The sequence below is a fragment of the Corvus hawaiiensis genome, chromosome 26, assembly GCF_020740725.1.
Source record: "Corvus hawaiiensis isolate bCorHaw1 chromosome 26, bCorHaw1.pri.cur, whole genome shotgun sequence".
NCBI classification, from domain to species: Eukaryota; Metazoa; Chordata; class Aves; order Passeriformes; family Corvidae; genus Corvus; species Corvus hawaiiensis.
Genome location: NC_063238.1, coordinates 44,934,533 through 44,955,392, shown reverse-complemented (window position 1 = coordinate 44,955,392; position 20,860 = coordinate 44,934,533). Strand labels below are relative to the sequence as shown.

Here is a 20,860-nt window from a genome sequence, read left to right as displayed (position 1 = left end):
AGTTCCATCCCTGTCCATCCCAGTCCATCCCAGTTCATCCCAGTCCCTCCCAGTCCATCCCAGTCCATCACAGTTCATCCCAGTTCATCCCAGTCCCTCCCAGTCCATCCCAGTCCATCACAGTTCATCCCAGTCCATCCCAGTCCCTCCCAGTCCCTCCTGGTCACAGGGGGGACTTTGCACAACAAAAGAGGTGGCGACAGCGGGGGGGGGGGGGGGGGGAATTTGGGGTGAGGGGAAAAGGGGATTTGGGATTTGGGATTTGGGATTTGGGATTTGGGATCACGGGAAAGGGGGATTGGGGTTGGGGGGTTCAGGGATTTGGGATTTGGGATTTGGGATTTGGGATTACGGGAAAGGGGGATTGGGGTTGGGGGGTTCAGGGATTTGGGATTTGGGATTTGGGATTTGGGGTGATGGGAAAGGGGGATTGGGGTTGGGGGGTTCAGGGATTTGGGGTTTGGGATTTGGGATTACGGGAAAGGGGGATTGGGGTTGGGGGGTTCAGGGATTTGGGGTTTGGGGAATTTGGGATTTGGGATTACGGGAAAGGGGGATTGGGGTTGGGGATTCAGGGATTTGGGGTTTGGGATTACAGGAAAGGGGGATTGGGGTTGGGGGGTTCAGGGATTTGGGATTTGGGATTTGGGATTTGGGGTGATGGGAAAGGGGGATTGGGGTTGGGGGTTCAGGGATTTGGGGTTTGGGATTTGGGATTTGGGATTACAGGAAAGGGGGATTGGGGTTGGGGGGTTCAGGGATTTGGGATTTGGGATTTGGGATTTGGGATTACGGGAAAGGGGGATTGGGGTTGGGGGGTTCAGGGATTTGGGATTTGGGATTTGGGATTTGGGATTATGGGAAAGGGGGATTGGGGTTGGGGGGTTCAGGGATTTGGGATTTGGGATTTGGGATTTGGGATTACGGGAAAGGGGGATTGGGGTTGGGGGGTTCAGGGATTTGGGGTTTGGGGAATTTGGGATTTGGGATCACGGGAAAGGGGGATTGGGGTTGGGGGGTTCAGGGATTTGGGGTTTGGGATTACAGGAAAGGGGGATTGGGGTTGGGGGGTTCAGGGATTTGGGATTTGGGATTTGGGATTTGGGGTGATGGGAAAGGGGGATTGGGGTTGGGGGTTCAGGGATTTGGGGTGTGGGATTTGGGATTTGGGATTACGGGAAAGGGGGATTGGGGTTGGGGGGTTCAGGGATTTGGGGAATTTGGGATTTGGGATTACGGGAAAGGGGGATTGGGGTTGGGGGGTTCAGGGATTTGGGATTTGGGATTTGGGATTTGGGATTACGGGAAAGGGGGATTGGGGTTGGGGGGTTCAGGGATTTGGGGTTTGGGGAATTTGGGATTTGGGATCACGGGAAAGGGGGATTGGGGTTGGGGGGTTCAGGGATTTGGGATTTGGGATTTGGGATTTGGGGTGATGGGAAAGGGGGATTGGGGTTGGGGTTTCAGGGATTTGGGGTTTGGGATTTGGGATTTGGGATTACGGGAAAGGGGGATTGGGGTTGGGGGGTTCAGGGATTTGGGGAATTTGGGATTTGGGATCACGGGAAAGGGGGATTGGGGTTGGGGGGTTCAGGGATTTGAGGTTTGGGATTTGGGATTTGGGATTACGGGAAAGGGGGATTGGGGTTGGGGGGTTCAGGGATTTGGGATTTGGGATTTGGGATTTGGGATTACGGGAAACGGGGATTGGGGTTGGGGGGTTCAGGGATTTGGGATTTGGGATTTGGGATTACGGGAAAGGGGGATTGGGGTTGGGGGGTTCAGGGATTTGGGGTTTGGGGAATTTGGGATTTGGGATTACGGGAAAGGGGGATTGGGGTTGGGGATTCAGGGATTTGGGGTTTGGGATTTGGGATTTGGGATTACGGGAAAGGGGGATTGGGGTTGGGGGGTTCAGGGATTTGGGGAATTTGGGATTTGGGATCACGGGAAAGGGGGATTGGGGTTGGGGATTCAGGGATTTGGGATTTGGGATTTGGGATTTGGGATTACGGGAAAGGGGGATTGGGGTTGGGGGGTTCAGGGATTTGGGATTTGGGATTTGGGATTTGGGATTACGGGAAACGGGGATTGGGGTTGGGGGGTTCAGGGATTTGGGATTTGGGATTTGGGATTTGGGGTGATGGGAAAGGGGGATTGGGGTTGGGGGGTTCAGGGATTTGGGGTTTGGGGAATTTGGGATTTGGGATTACGGGAAAGGGGGATTGGGGTTGGGGATTCAGGGATTTGGGGTTTGGGGAATTTGGGATTTGGGATTACGGGAAAGGGGGATTGGGGTTGGGGGGTTCAGGGATTTGGGATTTGGGGAATTTGGGATTTGGGATTACGGGAAAGGGGGATTGGGGTTGGGGATTCAGGGATTTGGGGTTTGGAATTTGGGATTTGGGATTACGGGAAAGGGGGATTGGGGTTGGGGGTTCAGGGATTTGGGGTTTGGGATTTGGGATTTGGGATTACAGGAAAGGGGGATTGGGGTTGAGGGGTTCAGGGATTTGGGATTTGGGATTTGGGATTTGGGATTACGGGAAAGGGGGATTGGGGTTGGGGATTCAGGGATTTGGGGTTTGGGATTTGGGATTACGGGAAAGGGGGATTGGGGTTGGGGATTCAGGGATTTGGGGTTTGGGGAATTTGGGATTTGGGATTACGGGAAAGGGGGATTGGGGTTGGGGATTCAGGGATTTGGGATGATCAGGGATTGGGATTGGGGGGGTGGGGTTGGGGGGTCCAGGGATTTGGGATTTGGGATTGGGGTGATGGGGATGGGGTTGGGGTTGGGGCTTCAGGGATTTGGGGTTTGGGGAATTTGGGATTATGGGAAAGGGGGATTGGGGTTGGGGGTTCAGGGATTTGGGGAATGGGGAATGGGGGATTCAAGGATTGGGGGAATTCGGGATGGGGTTGGGGATTTCAGGGATTTGGGGTTTGGGGAATGGGGATGGGGTTGGGGAGGTCCTGGGATTGGGGGAATTTGGGATTTGGGATTATGGGAAAGGGGGATTGGGGTTGGGGATTCAGGGATTTGGGGTTTGGGGAATGGGGAATTCAGGGAATTCAGGGATTGGGGGAATTCGGGATGGGGTTGGGGATTTCAGGGATTTGGGGTGATGGGGTTCGGGGAAGGGGTTGGGGGAACAGGGATTGGGGGGTTCAGGGATTTGGGGTTCAGGGAAAAGGGGATTGAGGGGTTCAGGGATTTGGGATTATGGGAAAGGGGGGTTGGGGGGTTCAGGGATTGGGATTTGGGGTGATGGGGATTGGGGGGTTCAGGGATTTGGGGTTCAGGGATTTGGGGTTTGGGGAATGGGGAATTCAGGGATTTGGGATGAGGGGAAAAGGGGGATGGGGTTGGGGGGGTTCAGGGGTTTGGGGGGATGGGAAAGGGGGGATGGGGTTGGGGGGTTCAGGAATTGGGGGGATGGGAATTGGGATTGGGGGGTTCAGGAATTGGGATTGGGGGGATGGGAATTGGGATTGGGGGGTTCAGGAATTGGGATTGGGGGGTTCAGGAATTGGGGGGATGGGAATTGGGATTGGGGGGTTCAGGAATTGGGATTGGGGGTTCAGGAATTGGGATTGGGGGGTTCAGGAATTGGGATTGGGGGGTTCAGGAATTGGGGGGATGGGAATTGGGGTTGGGGGGTTCAGGGATTGGGGTTGGGGGGTTCAGGAATTGGGATTGGGGGGATGGGAATTGGGATTGGGGGGTTCAGGAATTGGGATTGGGGGGTTCAGGAATTGGGGGGATGGGAATTGGGGTTGGGGGGTTCAGGAATTGGGATTGGGGGGTTCAGGAATTGGGGGGATGGGAATTGGGATTGGGGGGATGGGAATTGGGATTGGGGGGTTCAGGAATTGGGATTGGGGGGTTCAGGAATTGGGGGGATGGGAATTGGGGTTGGGGGGTTTCAGGGATTGGGGGGATTCAGGGATTTGGGGTGATGGGGATTGGGGGTGTCGGGGATGGGGATTGGAGGTGAAGGGTTTGGGGCTCCTGTGGGGTGAGGGCTCTGGGGGTCCTGAGGGCACTGGGGACACTGGGGACACTGGGGACACTGGGGACACTGGGAGTGCTGGGGACACTGGGGACACTGGGGACACTGGGGACACTGGTAGCATTGGTGGCACTGGTGGCACTGGTGACACTGGGGACACTGGGGTCACTGGGGACACTGGTAGCACTGGTGGCACTGGGGACACTGGGGACACTGGGGACACTGGTAGCACTGGTGGCACTGGGGACACTGGGGACACTGGGGACACTGGTAGCACTGGTAGCATTGGTGGCACTGGTGGCACTGGGGACACTGGGGACACTGGGGACACTGGTAGCACTGGTAGCATTGGTGGCACTGGTGGCACTGGGGACACTGGGGACACTGGGGACACTGGTAGGACTGGTGGCACTGGTGGCACTGGGGACACTGGGGACACTGGTGGCACTGGTGGCACTGGGGACACTGGGGACACTGGGGACACTGGTAGGACTGGTGGCACTGGTGGCACTGGTGGCACTGGGGACACTGGGGACACTGGGGACACTGGTAGGACTGGTGGCACTGGTGGCACTGGGGACAATGGGGACACTGGTGGCACTGGTGGCACTGGGGACACCAGGGACACTGGTAGCACTGGGAGTGCTGGGGACACTGGTGGCACTGGTGGCACCGGTGCCGCTGTCGCTGCCCCCTGCCCCCCTCCGCCGCCCACCCCGGGGGTCTCGGCCACGTTAAAGCCGCGCCCGAGGCGGCGCCTCCGCGTCGGAGCCCGCGGGGCCAAACTGGGAGCGACTGGGAGCGACTGGGAGCGACTGGGACGGGCAGAGCCGAACCCGAGCCAGTGAACCCGAACCGACCCGAGCGGAGCCCAAAGGACCCGAGCCGAACTCAGCCGAACAGACCCGAGGGAACCCGAACCGACCCGAACAGATCCGAGCGAAGCCGAAAGGACCCGGATCGGTCCGAACCCACCCGGGAGAGGCCGAAAGGAACCGAACCGAACCGAGAGAAGCCGAACCGCCCGAACTGAACCGAACTCACCCGAAAAGACCCGAATTGAACCGAACCTAGCCGAGAGAAGCCGAAGGGGTCCCACCCGACCCGAACCGGACCCGAACCGGACAAAACAGAACCGAATTGACCCGAGTGGACCCGAACGGGCCCCGGTGGCCACCGAAGCCCCCCCGCTCATCGCCCTCCTCGGCCGCGCCGCGCACGGGACCCCCCAGGAGCCCAGAGCCAGCGTGGGTCCCGTCGGGGATGTTCCGCGAACGGACTGGGAGCGTTGGGATGTACTGGGAGCACTGGTGTGTGAGACTGGAGTGTACTGGGAGCGCTGCGGGGGAGGTTCCCACTAATGGGGGGCTCTGAGGGTGGGAACTGGGGGGGGGGGGGGGGTGTCCCATTCATTCCCTGAGGGAATGACCTCCCACATGACGCCTTGAAGGCTCTGCGGGGACACAGCCACACCTCGAGGGGGAACCCCAAATCCCTCGGGGGACCCCAAACCTGGTGACAGCGCGGTTGGGACCGGGGGGGACCCCTGGGACCCCGCCCCCCCTCCCCAAAATCTCCCCCCCTCGATGTCATTTTGCGGCTCCGTCCGCCAGGGGGCGCTGCGCCGCGTCCGCCATCTTGAGCGTGGCGGCGGCCTCTGGGCACTTCCGGGTTGCTCGCACTCACTTCCGGCGTCACCGGAAGCGCTGCCGTTGCCATGGCGACGGCCCCGCCTCGGGCAGCGGCGGCCGCGGCGGGCAGGGCCCGAGGCCGCGGGGACAGCGAGGGGACAGCGAGGGGACAGCGAGGGGACAGCGGCGGGTAACGGGGCGTGGGGACAGCGCGGGGACCCCGCGGAAGGGGCTGGGGGTCAGAGGGACCCGGTGAGGGGGGTGCCGGAGGGGCCCGGGGGGAAATGGCGGTCACGTGAGGGGGCGGTGGGGACGGGGGGGGGGTTCCGTGAGGGAGGGGCTTGGGGGGGGTCCTGGGGTGAGGGGGGGGGCTGGGGTGGGGACAGGACCCGGGGTCTGAAGGGGGGGCTTGGGGACACGGGGGTCCCCTGAGGAGGGGGCTGGGGACAAGTCCAGGCCTTTGGGGTGGCCTTGGGGACACGGGGGTCTCCTCAGGGGGGTCCTTGGGGACACGGGGGTCCCCTGGAGGGGGGGTTTGGGGACATGGGGGTCCCCTCAGGGGGGTCTTTGGGGACAGGCCCAGGTCCTTGGGGACATGGGGGTCCCCTCAGGGGGGTCCTTGGGGACATGGGGGTCCCCTCAGAGGGAGGTTTGGGGACACGGGGGTCCCATGAGGAGGGGGCTGGGGACAAGTCCAGGCCCTTGGGGTGGCCTTGGGGACACGGGGGTCGCCTTAGGGGGGGTCCTTGGGGACACCCCCCCAGCTCTGGGAATGCTCCTGGGAATCCCCTGGGATTCCCCCTCCCACCTCGGGATTTGGGAATTTGGGGTCCCCTGGAGGGGGACGATTCCCGCTTTGGGGACATCGAGGTGGCGCCGGTGACAGCCCAAAGCGTCCCCTGAGCTTCCGGAGTCGCTGCGGGCTCCGGCTCGGAGCGGGATTGACGTAAATCCCGATAAATAAAAGATCAGGAGTTGGGTTTTGGAAAGAAATTTGAAAGGGAAATTCCTCGGCTCGTGCCGGGATCCGGTGGCAAATTCCCGGATCCTCAACTCCCGCCACGGCTCAGCCCTGGAATTTTGGGCTATCCCGGGTTGTTATCCCACCTTATCCCTCGCTATCCCGAATTTTTGGGGCCATTGCGGGTTTGCGGAGTCGAAGTTGAGCGTTCCGGCTTTTCCCTCGGAATTCCCAGGATGCGGCTCCGCTGGGATCCATCCCAACGGGATCAACCCCACGGATCCCCCCTTTTTCCAGCCCTCCCCCCACCACGGCGGCTTTTCCCTCCCCGGCATTCCAAAGGGATTTACCCCGGGATTAAGGGATTTTTTGTTTTTCCCTTCCCCAGCCGGACTTTGCCCCTCTGGAGCGGCCGCGATTCCAGAGGGGTTTGGGAATCTTGGAGTGCCGGCTCTGCCGGAATCCTCCGGAATCCGCCCGCTCCTGCCCAGCCCAGCCCTGCCCGGAGGCGCTCCCGGTTTTTCCGCTCCCGGTTTTTCCGCCTGGATCCCACTCGGGGATCCTCTTGGATCGCTTTTCCCGGTGATCCCAAGAAAAAACCCAACCAAAAAACCCAACCAACCCCCCCCCCAGCCCCTTTGGAAGCGTCCGGCGTTGGGAATTCCGGTTGGATTGGAGGGAAAACCGGGAAAACCGGCTGTGGGTTGGGCACGGGTGTTCCCCTGGATTTCCCAATCCCTGTTTCCCCATAGGAATCCCGGCTCGTCCCAACGGGAACATTCCCGGCTCTTCCGCCATCCCGGAGCCGCTGGACACCCGGGAAGCGCTTCCAGAGGGTGGAAAACTGCAAACTCCTGGGGATAATTACGCGGGAAACGCAATTCCCGGATCGAACGGACGGGAATTTTCCGTGCCTTCATCCCGCCGGGAATTCCGGCCGGGCCGAGGAAACCAAAAAACAAGCGGAGATGCTTCCCAAACTTCCATCCCGATCTCCGGATGCCGGGCAAACGCCCAGGGTAGAGGGATAAAGCCCCGCCGGGAGGTGCGGGTGATGCCGCTGGCGTTGCCGTCGCTCGTTCCCGAGGTTTTCCGTGGGAATCGCGGAGCATGGCGGAGCACCCGGAGCTGCTGGCGGAGATGCCGGCGGTTTCCCGGCTCAGCACTCCAGAAAGGCTCCGGCACGCGCAGAAACGCCGCGCCCAGCAGCTGAAGAAATGGGCGCAGGCGGAGAAGGAAATCCCGGGAATTTTCGAGCGGAAAAGGAGGAGGAGGAAGAGCGGGAGCCACGGGAAGCGCGTGACGTTCCCGGCCAGCGTCCGGCTCCTGGAAGCGGCCGCCCGGCACGACGCCGAGGAAGGTGGGCAGATCCTTGGGATCGCCGGGTTCGGGCGCGGGATATCGGCGGGAATGGCGGTGATCCCGTTTTTCCGGGAGCGTGGAGGTCACGGAGTGCTCGGTGTCGGTGCGGGAAGAGCGGGAACGGGGCAATTCCGGAGGTGGGATGGGCAGGGCTGGCGGGGGAGGCTTGGGATGGTCGGGATTTCCGCTGGGATGGTCGTGGTTCCGTTGGGATGCTTGGAATTGCCGTTGGGATGATCCGTGGATCCATTGGGAAGCTTGGGAATGCCGTGGGAATCCTTGGGAATGCCATTGGGATCCTTGGGGATGCCCTTGGGATCCTCGGTGCTTCCCTTGGAATCCTTGGGAATGCCATTGGAATACTGCATGGATCCGTTGGGATTCCCGGCGCATCCGTTGGGATCCTTGGGAATGCCCTTGGAATCCTTGGGAATGCCCTTGGAATACTCCATGGATCCATTGGGATTCCTGGTGCTTCCATTGGAATCCTTGGGAATGCCCTTGGAATCCTTGGAATTGCCATTGGGATCCTTGGTGCTTCCATTGGGATCCTTGGATGCTCCATGGATCCATTGGGATTCCCAGCACTTCCACTGGGATTCCTGGTGCTTCCATTGGGATCCTTGGGAATGCCCTTGGGATTCCTGGTGCTTCCATTGGGATTCCCGCTGCTTCCATGGGAATCCTTGGATGCTGCGTGGATCCTTTGGGATTCCCACTGCTTCCATGGGAATATTCGCTCGTGGTTCCCTTGGCATTCCCGGTGGAATTCCCATTCCCATCCCGTTCCTCCGCAGTCCGGCAGTTCCTGGAGAGCGGCGTCAGCCCCGACCTGAGCAACGAGGACGGGCTCACGGCGCTGCACCAGGTATTCCCGGCATTCCCGGTATTCCCGGCATTCCCGGTATTCCCAGCATTCCCGGTATTCCCGGCCTCCGTTCTGGCTCCCAGAATCCCGTGATCCCAGGTCCCGGAGGATCCGGCTGCTTTCTATCCCAGTGACTGATTCCGGTATCCCGGATTTGGGATTTTTCCATCCCAGCTCCATCCGTTGATCCCAGATCCCGATATCCCAAATCCGGGTCCTTCCCATCCCATTAACTGCTGATTCCGGGATTTTTCCATCCCAGCTCCATCCATTGATCCCGAATCCCAATATCCCAAATCCAGGTCCTTCCCATCCCCTTACCTGGTGATCCCAGATCCCGATATCCCAGTTCCAGATCCTTCCCATCCCATTAACTGCTAATTCCGGGTTTTTTCCATCCCAGTTCCATCTGTTGATCCCAGATCCCGATATCCCAGTTCCAGGTCCTTCCCATGCCATTACCTGGTGATCCCAGATCCCAATATCCCAAATCCGGGTCCTTCCCATCCCATTAACTGCTGATTCCGGGTTTTTTGCATCCCAGCTCCATCCATTGATCCCAAATCCCAATATCCCAGTTCCAGGTCCTTCCCATCCCATTAACTGGTGATCCCAGATCTCGATATCCCAAATCCAGGTCCTTCCCATCCCCTTACCTGGTGATCCCAGATCCCAATATCCCAAATCCGGGTCCTTCCCATCCCATTAACTCCTGATTCCGGGTTTTTTCCATCCCAGCTCCATCCATTGATCCCAGATCCCAGTATCCCAAATCCAGGTCCTTCCCATCCCATTAACTGCTGATTCCGGGTTTTTTGCATCCCAGCTCCATCCATTGATCCCAAATCCCAATATCCCAAACCCCATTGATCCCAGATCCCAGTATCCCAAATCCAGGTCCTTCCCATCCCATTAACTGCTGCTTCTGGGTTTTTTGCATCCCAGCTCCATCCATTGATCCCAAATCCCAATATCCCAGTTCCAGGTCCTTCCCATCCCATTACCTGGCGATCCCAAATCCCAATATCCCAAATCCAGATCTTTCCCATCCCATTAACTGCTAATTCCGGGTTTTTTCCATCCCAGCTCCATCCATTGATCCCAGATCCCGATATCCCAGTTCCAGGTCCTTCCCATCCCATTACCTGGTGATCCCGGATCCCAATATCCCAGTTCCAGGTCCTTCCCATCCCATTAACTGCTGATCCCGGATCCCAGTGATCCCAAATCCAGGTCTTTTCCCTCCCAGCTCTATCCGGCGATCCCAAATCCCAGTGATCCCAGTGATCCCAGCTCCACGTCTTTCCCATCCCATTACCTGGTGATCCCAAATCCCGGTGATCCCAGATCCGGATCCTTCCCATCCCATTAAACTCCTGATTCCGGGTCTTTTCCATCCCAGCTCCATCTGGTGATCCCAGATCCCAGTGATCCCAAATCCAAGCCCTTCCCATCCCATTAACTGGTGATCCCAAATCCCGCTGCTCCGGCTGCTCCTGGCCCATGAAATCCCATTCCCAATCCCATTCCCATTCCCATTCCCAATCCCATTCCCATTCCCAATCCCATTCCCAATCCCAATCTCATTCCCACTCCATTATTCCCACCTCATTCCCACCATCCTTCTCCATCCCAGCCCATTCCATGTCCTCTCCGTGACTTTTTCCCGTTCCCAATCCCACCATTCCCAATCCCATTCCCACTGTTTCCATTCCCACTCTCACTGTTCCCATTCCCAATCCCATTCCCACCATTCCCAGTGCTGCACCCACGACTCCATCCCTCTGCTCCGGCTGCTGCTGGACCATGAAATCCCATTCCCAATCCCATTCCCATTCTCACCCCATTCCCATTCCCATTCCCACCCCATTCCCATTCCCATTCCCATTCCCAATCCCATTCCCATTCCCATTCCCATTCCCATTCCCAATCCCATTCCCATTCCCATTCCCACCCCATTCCCATTCCCATTCCCATTCCCAATCCCATTCCCATTCCCATTCCCACCCCATTCCCATTCCCAATCCCATTCCCACTCCCACACCATTCCCACCATTCCCATTCCCATTCCCAATCCCATTCCCATTCCCACTCCCACCACTCCCACCATTCCCATTCCCATTCCCACCATTCCCATTCCCAATCCCATTCCCATTCCCACTCCCACCACTCCCACCATTCCCATTCCCATTCCCACCATTCCCATTCCCAATCCCATTCCCCCACCATTCCCAGTGCTGCATCAACGACTTCATCCCACTGCTCCGGCTGCTGCTGGACCATGAAATCCCATTCCCAATCCCATTCCCATTCTCACCCCATTCCCATTCCCAATCCCATTCCCACTCCCACCATTCCCAATCCCATTCCCATTCCCATTCCCAATCCCATTCCCATTCCCATTCCCACCATTCCCATTCCCAATCCCATTCCCCCACCATTCCCAGTGCTGCATCCACGACTCCATCCCCCTGGTCCAGCTGCTGCTAGACCATGAAATCCCATTCCCAATCCCACCATTCCCATTCCCAATCCCATTCCCACCAATCCCATTCCCACCCCATTCCTATTCCCACCATTCCCACTCTCACCATTCCCATTCTCATTCCCATTCTTATTCCCATTCCCATTCCCAATCCCACCATTCCCATTCCCACCATTCCCATTCCCATTCCCAATCCCATTCCCCCACCATTCCCAGTGCTGCATCCACGACTCCATTCCGCTGCTCCAGCTGCTCCCAGACCATGAATTCCCACCCCATTCCCATTCCCATTCCCACTCCCACCACTCCCATTCCCATTCCCAATCTCATTCCCACTCCCACCATTCCCAGTGCTGCATCCACGACTCCATCCCGCTGGTCCAACTGCTCCCGGACCATGAAATCCCATTCCCATTCCCAGTCCCAAACTCCCAATCCCATTCCCAATCCCATTCCCAATCCCATTCCCACCATTCCCATTCCCACTCCCATTCCCATTCCCACTCCCATTCCCACCATTCCCATTCCCATTCCCATTCCCATTCCCATTCCCAATCCCATTCCCCCACCATTCCCAGTGCTGCATCCACGACTCCATCCCGCTACTCCAGCTGCTGCTGGACCATGAAATCCCATTCCCCATCCCAATCCCATTCCCACCATTCCCATTCCCATTCCCCCACCATTCCCAGTGCTGCATCCACAACTCCATCCCTCTGCTCTGGCTGCTCCTGGACCATGAAATCCCAATCCCCATCCCAATCCCAATCCCATTCCCAATCCCATTCCCATTCCCATTCCCAATCCCATTCCCACTCCCACCATTCCCATTCCCAATCCCATTCCCATTCCCAATCCCATTCCCATTCCCATTCCCATTCCCACCCCATTCCCATTCCCATTCCCAATCCCATTCCCATTCCCACCATTCCCATTCCCAATCCCATTCCCCCACCATTCCCAGTGCTGCATCGACGACTCCATCCCGCTGGTCCGGCTGCTCCTGGATTCCGGCGCCGACGTCAACGCTCGGGACTCGGAGCTCTGGAGCCCCCTCCACGCCGCCGCCACCTGCGGCCACCTGGGCCTGGTCCGGCTGCTCATCCAACGGTACCGGGGGTGGGGGGGGGGGGCACCGGGAGGCGCCGCGGCGTCCCCGAGCTCCGGAACGATCCCGGCGTTGTCCCCCCGGCAGCGGCGCCGATCTCCTGGCGGTGAATTCCGACGGGAACATGCCCTACGACCTGTGCGAGGACGAGGCCACCTTGGATTGCCTGGAGAGCGCCATGGCCGAGCGAGGTGAGGCGCGGCGGCGGCACCGCGCCGGCAGCGCCGAGGGTGCTGAGGGTGCTGAGGGTGGTGGCACTTTGGCACCGCCGTCACCTCCTCGTCCTCCTGCTCGTGCTGCTGCGCAGGGATCACCCAGGAGCGCATCGAGGACGCCCGGGCGGCCCCGGAGCGCTCCATGATCCGGGAGATCCGGGAGATGATCCGGGCGGGAGAGGACTTGGACGCGCCGAGGGGACACGGAGCCACCTTGGTGGGGGGGATGGGGGCGAGGGGGACGGCGAGGGGATAGGGGGACACTGGGGGACACTGGGAGGGTGAGGGTGGCACTGGGGGACGCTGGGAGGGTCAGGGTGGCACTGGGGGATGCTGGGAGGGAATTGGGGTGAACTGGGGATCACTGGGAGGGTGAGGGTGGCACTGGGGGACACTGGGAGGGTCAGGGTGACACTGGGGGATGCTGGAGGGAATTGGGGTGGCACTGGGGGACACTGGGAGGGTCAGGGTGGCACTGGGGGACACTGGGAGGGAATTGGGGTGGCACTGGGGGATGCTGGGAGGGAAATTGGGGTGACACTGGGGGACAGTGGGAGGGTCAGGGTGGCACTGGGGGATGCTGGAGGGGGGTGAGGGTGGCACTGGGGGATACGGGGAGGGTCAGGGTGGCACTGGGAGACACTGGGAGGGTCAGGGTGGCACTGGGGGACTCTGGAGGGGGGTGAGGGTGGCACTGGGGGATGCCAGGAGGGAATTGGGGTGACACTGGGGGTCACTGGGAGGGTGAGGGTGGCACTGGGGGATGCTGGAGGGGAATTGGGGTGACACTGGGGGACGCTGGGAGGGTCAGGGTGGCACTGGGGGACACATGGTTGGGGTGGCACTGGGGGACACTGGGAGGGTGGCACTGGGGGACACTGGGAGGGTCAGGGTGGCACTGAGGGATGCTGGGAGGGAATTGGGGTGGCACTGGGGGTCACTGGGAGGGTCAGGGTGGCACTGGGGGACACTGGGAGGGTGAGGGTGGCACTGGGGGACACTGGGAGGGAATTGGGGTGACACTGGGGGTCACTGGGAGGGTCAGGGTGGCACTGGGGGACGCTGGAGGGGGGTGAGGGTGGCACTGGGGGACACTGGAGGGTGGCACTGGGGGATACGGGGAGGGTCAGGGTGGCACCAGGGGACACTGGAGGGTGGCACTGGGGGACACTGGGAGGGTCAGGGTGGCACTGGGGGATGCTGGGAGGGTCAGGGTGGCACTGGGGGATGCTGGGAGGGTCAGGGTGGCACTGGGGTCACTGGGAGGGTGGCACTGGGGGATGCTGGGAGGGTCAGGGTGGCACTGGGGGATGCTGGGTGAGGGTCCCCATGGCCCAGGTGACAGTGGGGGATACTGGGAGGGGATTGGGATGACACTGGGGGTCACTGAGGGGGGTGAGGGTGGCACTGGGAGTCACTGAGTGAGGGTCCCCATGGCCTGGGTGACACCAGAGGGGATCAGGGTGACACTGGGAGTGACTGGGAGGGTGTTGGAGTGACACTGGGGGTCACTGGGAGGGAATTGGGGTGGCACTGGGGGACACTGGGAGGGAATTCGGGTGACACTGGGGGTCACTGGGAGAGTCAGGGTGACACTGGGAGGGTGGTACTGAGGGGAGTGAGGGTGGCACTGGGAGGGATTGGGGTGACACTGGGGGTCACTGGGAGGGATTGGGGTGACACTGGGAGTGGATCAGGTTGACACTGGGTGTCACTGGGAGGGTCAGGGTGACACTGAGGTCACTGGGAGTGGACCAGCGTGACACTGGGTGTCACTGGGTGGATCATGGTGACACTGGGTGTCACTGGGAGGGTCAGGGTGACACTGGGTGTCACTGGGAGGTGACCAGGGTGACACTGGAGTCACTGGGAGTGGATCAGGGTGACACTGGGTGTCACTGGGAGGTGACCAGGGTGACACTGGAGTCACTGGGAATGGATCAGGGTGACACTGGGTGTCACTGGGAGTGGATCATGGTGACACTGGGGTCACTGGGAGGTGACCAGGGTGACACTGGAGTCACTGGGAGGGTCATGGTGACACTGGGTGTCACTGGGAGTGGACCAGGGTGACACTGGGTGTCACTGGGAGGGTCAGGGTGACACTGGGGTCACTGGGAGGGTCACGGTGACACTGGGTGTCACTGGGTGGATCATGGTGTCACTGGGAGTGGATCATGGTGACACTGGGTGTCACTGGGTGGATCATGGTGACACTGGGTGTCACTGGGAGTGGATCATGGTGACACTGGGTGTCACTGGGTGGATCAGGGTGACACTGGGTGTCACTGGGAGGTGACCAGGGTGACACTGGAGTCACTGGGAGTGGATCAGGGTGACGCTGCGTGTCACTGGGAGGGATTGAGGTCACACTGGCTGTCACTGGGAGTGGATCAGGGTGACACTGGGAGTGGATCAGGGTGACACTGGGTGTCACTGGGAGGTGACCAGGGTGACACTGGGTGTCACTGGGAGTGGATCAGAGTGTCACTGGGAGGTGACCAGGGTGACACTGGGTGTCACTGGGAGGTGACCAGGGTGACACTGGGTGTCACTGGGAGCGGATCATGGTGTCACTGGGAGTCACTGGGAGTGGATCAGGGTGACACTGGGTGTCACTGGGAGTGGATCATGGTGACACTGGGGGTCACTGGGAGCGAATCATGGTGTCACTGGGAGTCACTGGGAGTGGATCAGGGTGACACTGGGAGTGGATCATGGTGACACTGGGGCCCACCCGAGCAATTCCCGCCGAACCTCGCCGTGTCCCCGCTGCCACCCAGGCGCCACCCAGCTGCCACCCAGGTGCCACCCAGGTGCCACCGACACCCTGTCCTTGTCCCCAAACGTGTCCCCAGCTCCACGTGGCCGCCGCCAACGGATTCCTGGAAGCGGCCGAGCTGCTGCTGGAGCACCGCGCCCGCCTCGATCGCCGGGACGAGGACGGCTGGCAGCCCCTGCACGCCGCCGCCTGTTGGGGTCAGGTGTGCCGCCAGCGCCCTGCTGCCATCCCAAATCCCCGTTTTCCCCGTTTCTCCTCCTTTTCCCGACCTTTTTCCCCCCCTTCCAGGTGCAGCTGGCGGAGCTGCTGGTGGCTCACGGTGCCGAGCTGGGCGCCAAATCCCTGCTGGATGAGACGCCGCTGGGTGGGTGGTGTGGGGGTTGTTTTTTTTTTGGGGGGGGGGGGGATGCGGTGACGTTTGGGGACAATTTGGGGAGGTTTTGGTGACGGCGGCGTTGTCGCAGAGGTCTGCGGGGACGAGGAGGTGCGCGCCAAGCTGCTGGAGCTGAAGCACAAGCGCGCGGCCGTGCTGAAATCCCAGGAGAAGCAGAAATCCCTGCTCCAGAGGCGAACGTCCAGCGCCGGCAGCCGCGGGTCAGGGCGGGGCTGGCACCTCCTGGGGACGGGGGTGGCACTGGGAGGGGCACTGGGAGGCACTGGGAGGGATTCGGGTGGCACTGGGAGGCGCTGGGAGGGTCAGGGTGGCACTGGGAGTTAGCGGGGGGAGTTTGGGGTGAGGGTGCCCATGGCCCTGGTGACACTGGGAGGGATCAGGGTGACACTTGGGAGGCACTGGGAGGGATCCGGGTGGCACTGGGAGGCACTGGGAGGGTCAGGGTGGCACTGGGAATTACTAGGAGGGATTTGGTGTGGGTGCCCATGGCCCTGGTGACACTGGGAGAGATCAGGGTGACACTTGGGAGGCACTGGGAGGGATCAGGGTGACACTGGGAGGCACTGGGAGGAACTGGGAGGCACTGGGAGGGTCAGGGTGGCACTGGGAATTACTGGGAGGGATTTGGTGTGAGGATGCCCATTGTCCTGGTGACACTGGGAGGGATCAGGGTGACACTGGGAGGCACTGGGAGGGATCAGGGTGACACTGGGAAGGATCAGGGTGACACTGGGAGGGATCAGGGTGATACTGGGAAGGATCAGGGTGACACTGGGAGGCACTGGGTGGGATTTGGGGTGAGGGTCCCCATGGCTCTGGTGACACTGGGAGGCACTGGGAGGGATCAGGGTGATACTGGGGGTCACTGGGTGAGGCTCCCCATGGCCCTGGTGACACTGGGAGGGATCAGGGTGACATTTGGTGCCTCTTTAACCCCAAAATCCCCCCCCAAAAATCCCCAAAAAGTCTCCAAAAAATTCCCAAAAAATCCCCCAAAAAATTCCCGAAAATCCCCCAAAATTCCCGGAATTCCAGGAAGGTGGTCCGGAGGGTCAGGGCTGACATTTGGTACCTCTTTAACCTCAAAATCCTCCCAAAAAATCCCCCGAAATTCCCCAAAAAAATCCCCAAAAATTCCACCAAAATTCCCCAAAAAATTCCCAAAAAATCCCCCCAAAATTCCCGAAAATTCCCGGCATTCCAGGAAGGTGGTGCGGAGGGTCAGCGTGTCCGAGCGCTCCAGCCTGTACCGGCGCGAGCAGCGGCGCGAGGCCATCGTGTGGCAGCGCGGGGGACAAAGGGACAGCGAGGACGAGGACAGGGGGACACCCGAGGGGGCCGCGCCGGAGCCCCCCCGGCAGCAGCGCGGCGGCGGCGGGGTGAGGGGACAGCGAGGGGACAACGGGGGGACAGCGAGGGGACAACGGGGGGACAACGGGGGGACAGCGGGGGGACAGCGAGGGGACAACGGGGGGACAACGGGGGGACAGCGGGGGGACAGTGAGGGGACAACGGGGGGACAGCGAGGGGACAACGGGGGGACAACGGGGGGACAGCGGGGGGACAGTGAGGGGACAACGGGGGGACAGCGAGGGGACAACGGGGGGGACAACGGGGGGACAGCGGGGGGACAGTGAGGGGACAACGGGGGGACAGCGAGGGGACAGCGGGGGGACAACGGGGGGGACAGCGGGGGGACAGTGAGGGGACAGCGGGGGGACAGCGGGGGGACAGCGGGGGGACAACGGGGGGACAGTGAGGGGACAGCGAGGGGACAACGGGGGGACGGTGAGGGGACAGCGAGGGGACAGCGGGGGGGACAGCGGGGGGACAGCGGGGGGACAGCGGGGGGACAGTGAGGGGACAACGGGGGGGACAGCGAGGGGACAGCGGGGGGACAGCGAGGGGACAGTGAGGGGACAGTGGGGGGACAGCGGGGGGGACAACGGGGGGACAGCGAGGGGACAACGGGGGGACAGTGAGGGGACAGCGAGGGGACAGTGAGGGGACAGCGAGGGGACAGCGGGGGGACAACGAGGGGACAACGAGGGGACAGCGAGGGGACAGCGGGGGGGACAACGGGGGGACAACGGGGGGACAGCGAGGGGACAGCGAGGGGACAACGGGGGGATGGTGAGGGGACAGCGAGGGGACAACGGGGGGGACAGCGGGGGGACAGTGAGGGGACAGCGGGGGGGACAGCGAGGGGACAGTGAGGGGACAACAGGGGGACAGCGGGGGGACAACGAGGGGACAGCGGGGGGACAGCGGGGGGACAACGAGGGGACAGCGAGGGGACAGTGAGGGGACAGCGAGGGGACAACAGGGGGACAGCGGGGGGACAACGAGGGGACAACGAGGGGGACAGCGAAGGGACAACGAGGGGACAACGAGGGGACAGCGAGGGGACAACGGGGGGACAGTGAGGGGACAACGGGGGGATGGTGAGGGGACAGCGAGGGGACAGCGAGGGGACAGTGAGGGTGAGGGGACAGCGGGGTGACATTGGGGGGACATCGGGGACAGAGGGGTGAGGGGACATTGATGGGACAGCAGTGGGACATCGGGGCTGAGGGGACAGCGGGGGGACAATGTGGGGACATTGGGGGGACATCGGGGGTGAGGGACCTTGGGGACAACGTGGGGGGGACATTGGGGGGTTGGGGACAATGGGGGGGGGGGGACATCATAGCCATGGGGACATCGAGGACACCGCGGAGGTGACCCCGAGGCCGCTCGGGGCCTCTTCACCCCGCGTGTCCCCGGTGTCCCCGGTGTCCCCCCGTCCCCTCCCTGAGCCCGTGTCCCCATTTCTGTGTCCCCTCAGGACCCCTCCCCCGTCCCCTCGGAGCCCCCTCCCCACCCCAACGGCTCCGCGCTGTCCCCGCTGTCCCCTCGCTGTCCCCCGGCCGGTGACAAAAGCCACCCCCACACCTTGGCCGACCTCAAACGCCACCGAGCCGCCACCAAAACCCAACGGAGCCGCCCCGAAAACGACCCCAAAAACGCCCCTCAATCCCTGAAATCCCCCCAAAACCCTCTCGGCGACATCGGGGACGCCCTCGGCGACATCGGGGACAGCCCTGGGGACATCGGGGACACCCCCGGGGACACCCCCGGGGACACCCCCGGGGACATCGCGGAGCCGCCGCTGCTGCGCCTGACGGCCCCGAGCGAGGAGGGCGCCGTGGAGAAGCAGCGCTGCTGTCACCTGATGTGACAACTTTTTGGGGTGGCTTTTAGGGGTTTTGGGGTTCCTTTGTGGGGTTTTTGGGGTCTCCCCCAAATCCTCGAGGATCCCCACCCCCCCCCCAGGTTGTCGTTGTCACCTTTTTGGGTCCTTTTTTTTGGGTCTTTTTTGGCCCCAAAAATCAAAGCGGGGTTTTGCAGCGAATGTTGGTGGTTTTGGGTTTTTTTTTTTTCGTTTTTTGGGGTTGCCTCGAAATTCAGGTCAAGGAGGGGGTTGGGGACCCCAAAGGAATAGTTTGGGGTTTTGGGATCCCCTAAATTCACACTGGGTGGGGTTGGAGGGGGAGGTTCAGGGACAACAAATTCCATATTTGGGGTTTTGGGATCCCCTAAATCCATACAGAGTGTCGGGGACCCCCCAGATCCCACTGGGAACTTCTAGTGATCCCTTAAACCCACATTTGGGGTTTTGGGAATCCCAAATCTGGACTGGGGGGGGGGGGGGGGGGTGGCGGGGGGGTGAGGGACCCCAAATCCCCCTGGGAACTTTTGGGATCCCCCAAATCCACACTGGGGAGTCTCAAGGACCCCAAATCCCGTATTTGGGGTTTTGGGATCCCCCTAAATCCATATTTGGGGTTATGGAGACCCCCAAATCCACACTGGGGGGGGGGGGGTCAAAGACCCCAAATCTCTCTGGGAACTTTTGGGATTCCCTAAATCCACATTTGGGGTTTTGGGATCCCCCAAGTCCAGACTGGGGGGGGGGGGGGGGGGGGAGTTCAGAGACCCCAAATCCACATTTGGGGTGTTGGGGATCCCCAATCCCATATGGGGTCTCAGGGACACCCCAAATCCCACTGGGAATTTTGGGGATCCCCTAAATCCACATTTGGGGTTTTGGGATCCCCTAAATCCCACCGGGAAGGTTTGGGGATCCCCTAAATCCACATTTGGGGTTATGGGGACCCCCGAAATCCACACTGGGAGGGGTTAGAGACCCCAAATCCCACTGGGAACTTTTGGGGATCCCCCAAACCCCACCCTGGGAACTTTTAGGGACCTCCCCCTCCCCCCCCCCCCCTTATTCCCAAGCGGGGCCGCCCCACATCCCCAACCCTACAACAACCCCGCCCCGCCCCCCTAAAACTTTTTGGGGTGGCCCCTTTTGGGACCGCCCTCTCCAGGTCCTAAAAAGGGCGGGGCGGGCCCCCCCCCCAAAAAAAAATCCCAAATCCTCCCCTCCCCCTCCCCGATCCTATTTCGGGTCGGCGGCAGCTGCAGGGAAAGGTCAGAACTCGTTGTTAGGGTCACCCTAAAACCGCTTCCCCCTCCACCCGACCCCAAAACCCACCCCAAAAACCCCCCAAACGGCCCCAAAACTCGGGGGAGTTGTAGGGGGAAAGAGTGGGGTTTTTTATGGGGCTGGAGGGGGCTGATAAGGGGGTGTGGGGTTGATAAGGAATGGGGCGGCCCTAAAACCGACCCTGAAGTGGGAATGGGGTTTTGGGGCATCCGCAGTTTGGGGTTTTGGGGGGGGGCTTTAGGGGATCCTAAATGGGGGAATTGAGGGGGGGGGAAATGGGATTTGGGGGATCCCAAATGGGGGGGAAATGGGATTTGGGGTTTTGGGGGATCGCAAATGGGGCGGGGAAATGGGATTTGGGGTTTTGGGGGATCGCAAATGGGGCGGGGGGGAAATGGAATTTGGGGTTTATGGGGTCCCTAAATGGGGGCGTCTGTGGGGTTCCTAATGGGGGTTTATGGGGTCCCTAAATGGGGATTTATGGGGTCCCTAATGGGGATTTATGGGGTCCCTAATGGGAGGTTATGGGGTCCCTAAAGGGGG

General features: G+C 61.0%; 1 protein-coding gene and 1 long non-coding RNA gene across 13 annotated transcripts; both read left to right on the top strand.

The window, feature by feature from the left end:
* Positions 1–5,781: 5,781 nt before the first annotated feature.
* PPP1R16A (protein phosphatase 1 regulatory subunit 16A) lies at positions 5,782–19,216 on the top strand. The gene is made up of 11 exons (XM_048286910.1): positions 5,782–5,837; positions 7,361–7,968; positions 8,768–8,838; positions 12,288–12,433; positions 12,519–12,622; positions 12,739–12,863; positions 15,505–15,630; positions 15,717–15,792; positions 15,893–16,022; positions 17,027–17,201; positions 18,650–19,216. The coding sequence occupies exons 2-11, from the start codon at positions 7,719–7,721 to the stop codon at positions 19,040–19,042; spliced, it is 1,596 nt and encodes a 531-aa protein (XP_048142867.1). The 5' UTR covers positions 5,782–5,837; positions 7,361–7,718; the 3' UTR covers positions 19,043–19,216.
* Positions 14,294–15,498, top strand: LOC125317208. Of its 12 annotated transcripts, none has more exons than XR_007199974.1 (6): positions 14,306–14,343; positions 14,465–14,551; positions 14,677–14,991; positions 15,044–15,089; positions 15,144–15,175; positions 15,336–15,498. It is a non-coding gene; the product is annotated as an uncharacterized LOC125317208 (long non-coding RNA). The 12 variants fall into 12 exon arrangements; XR_007199976.1 differs by having other exon boundaries at positions 15,122–15,175; XR_007199968.1 differs by having other exon boundaries at positions 14,294–14,343; positions 14,497–14,551; positions 14,677–14,981; positions 15,013–15,175.
* Positions 19,217–20,860: the final 1,644 nt, after the last annotated feature.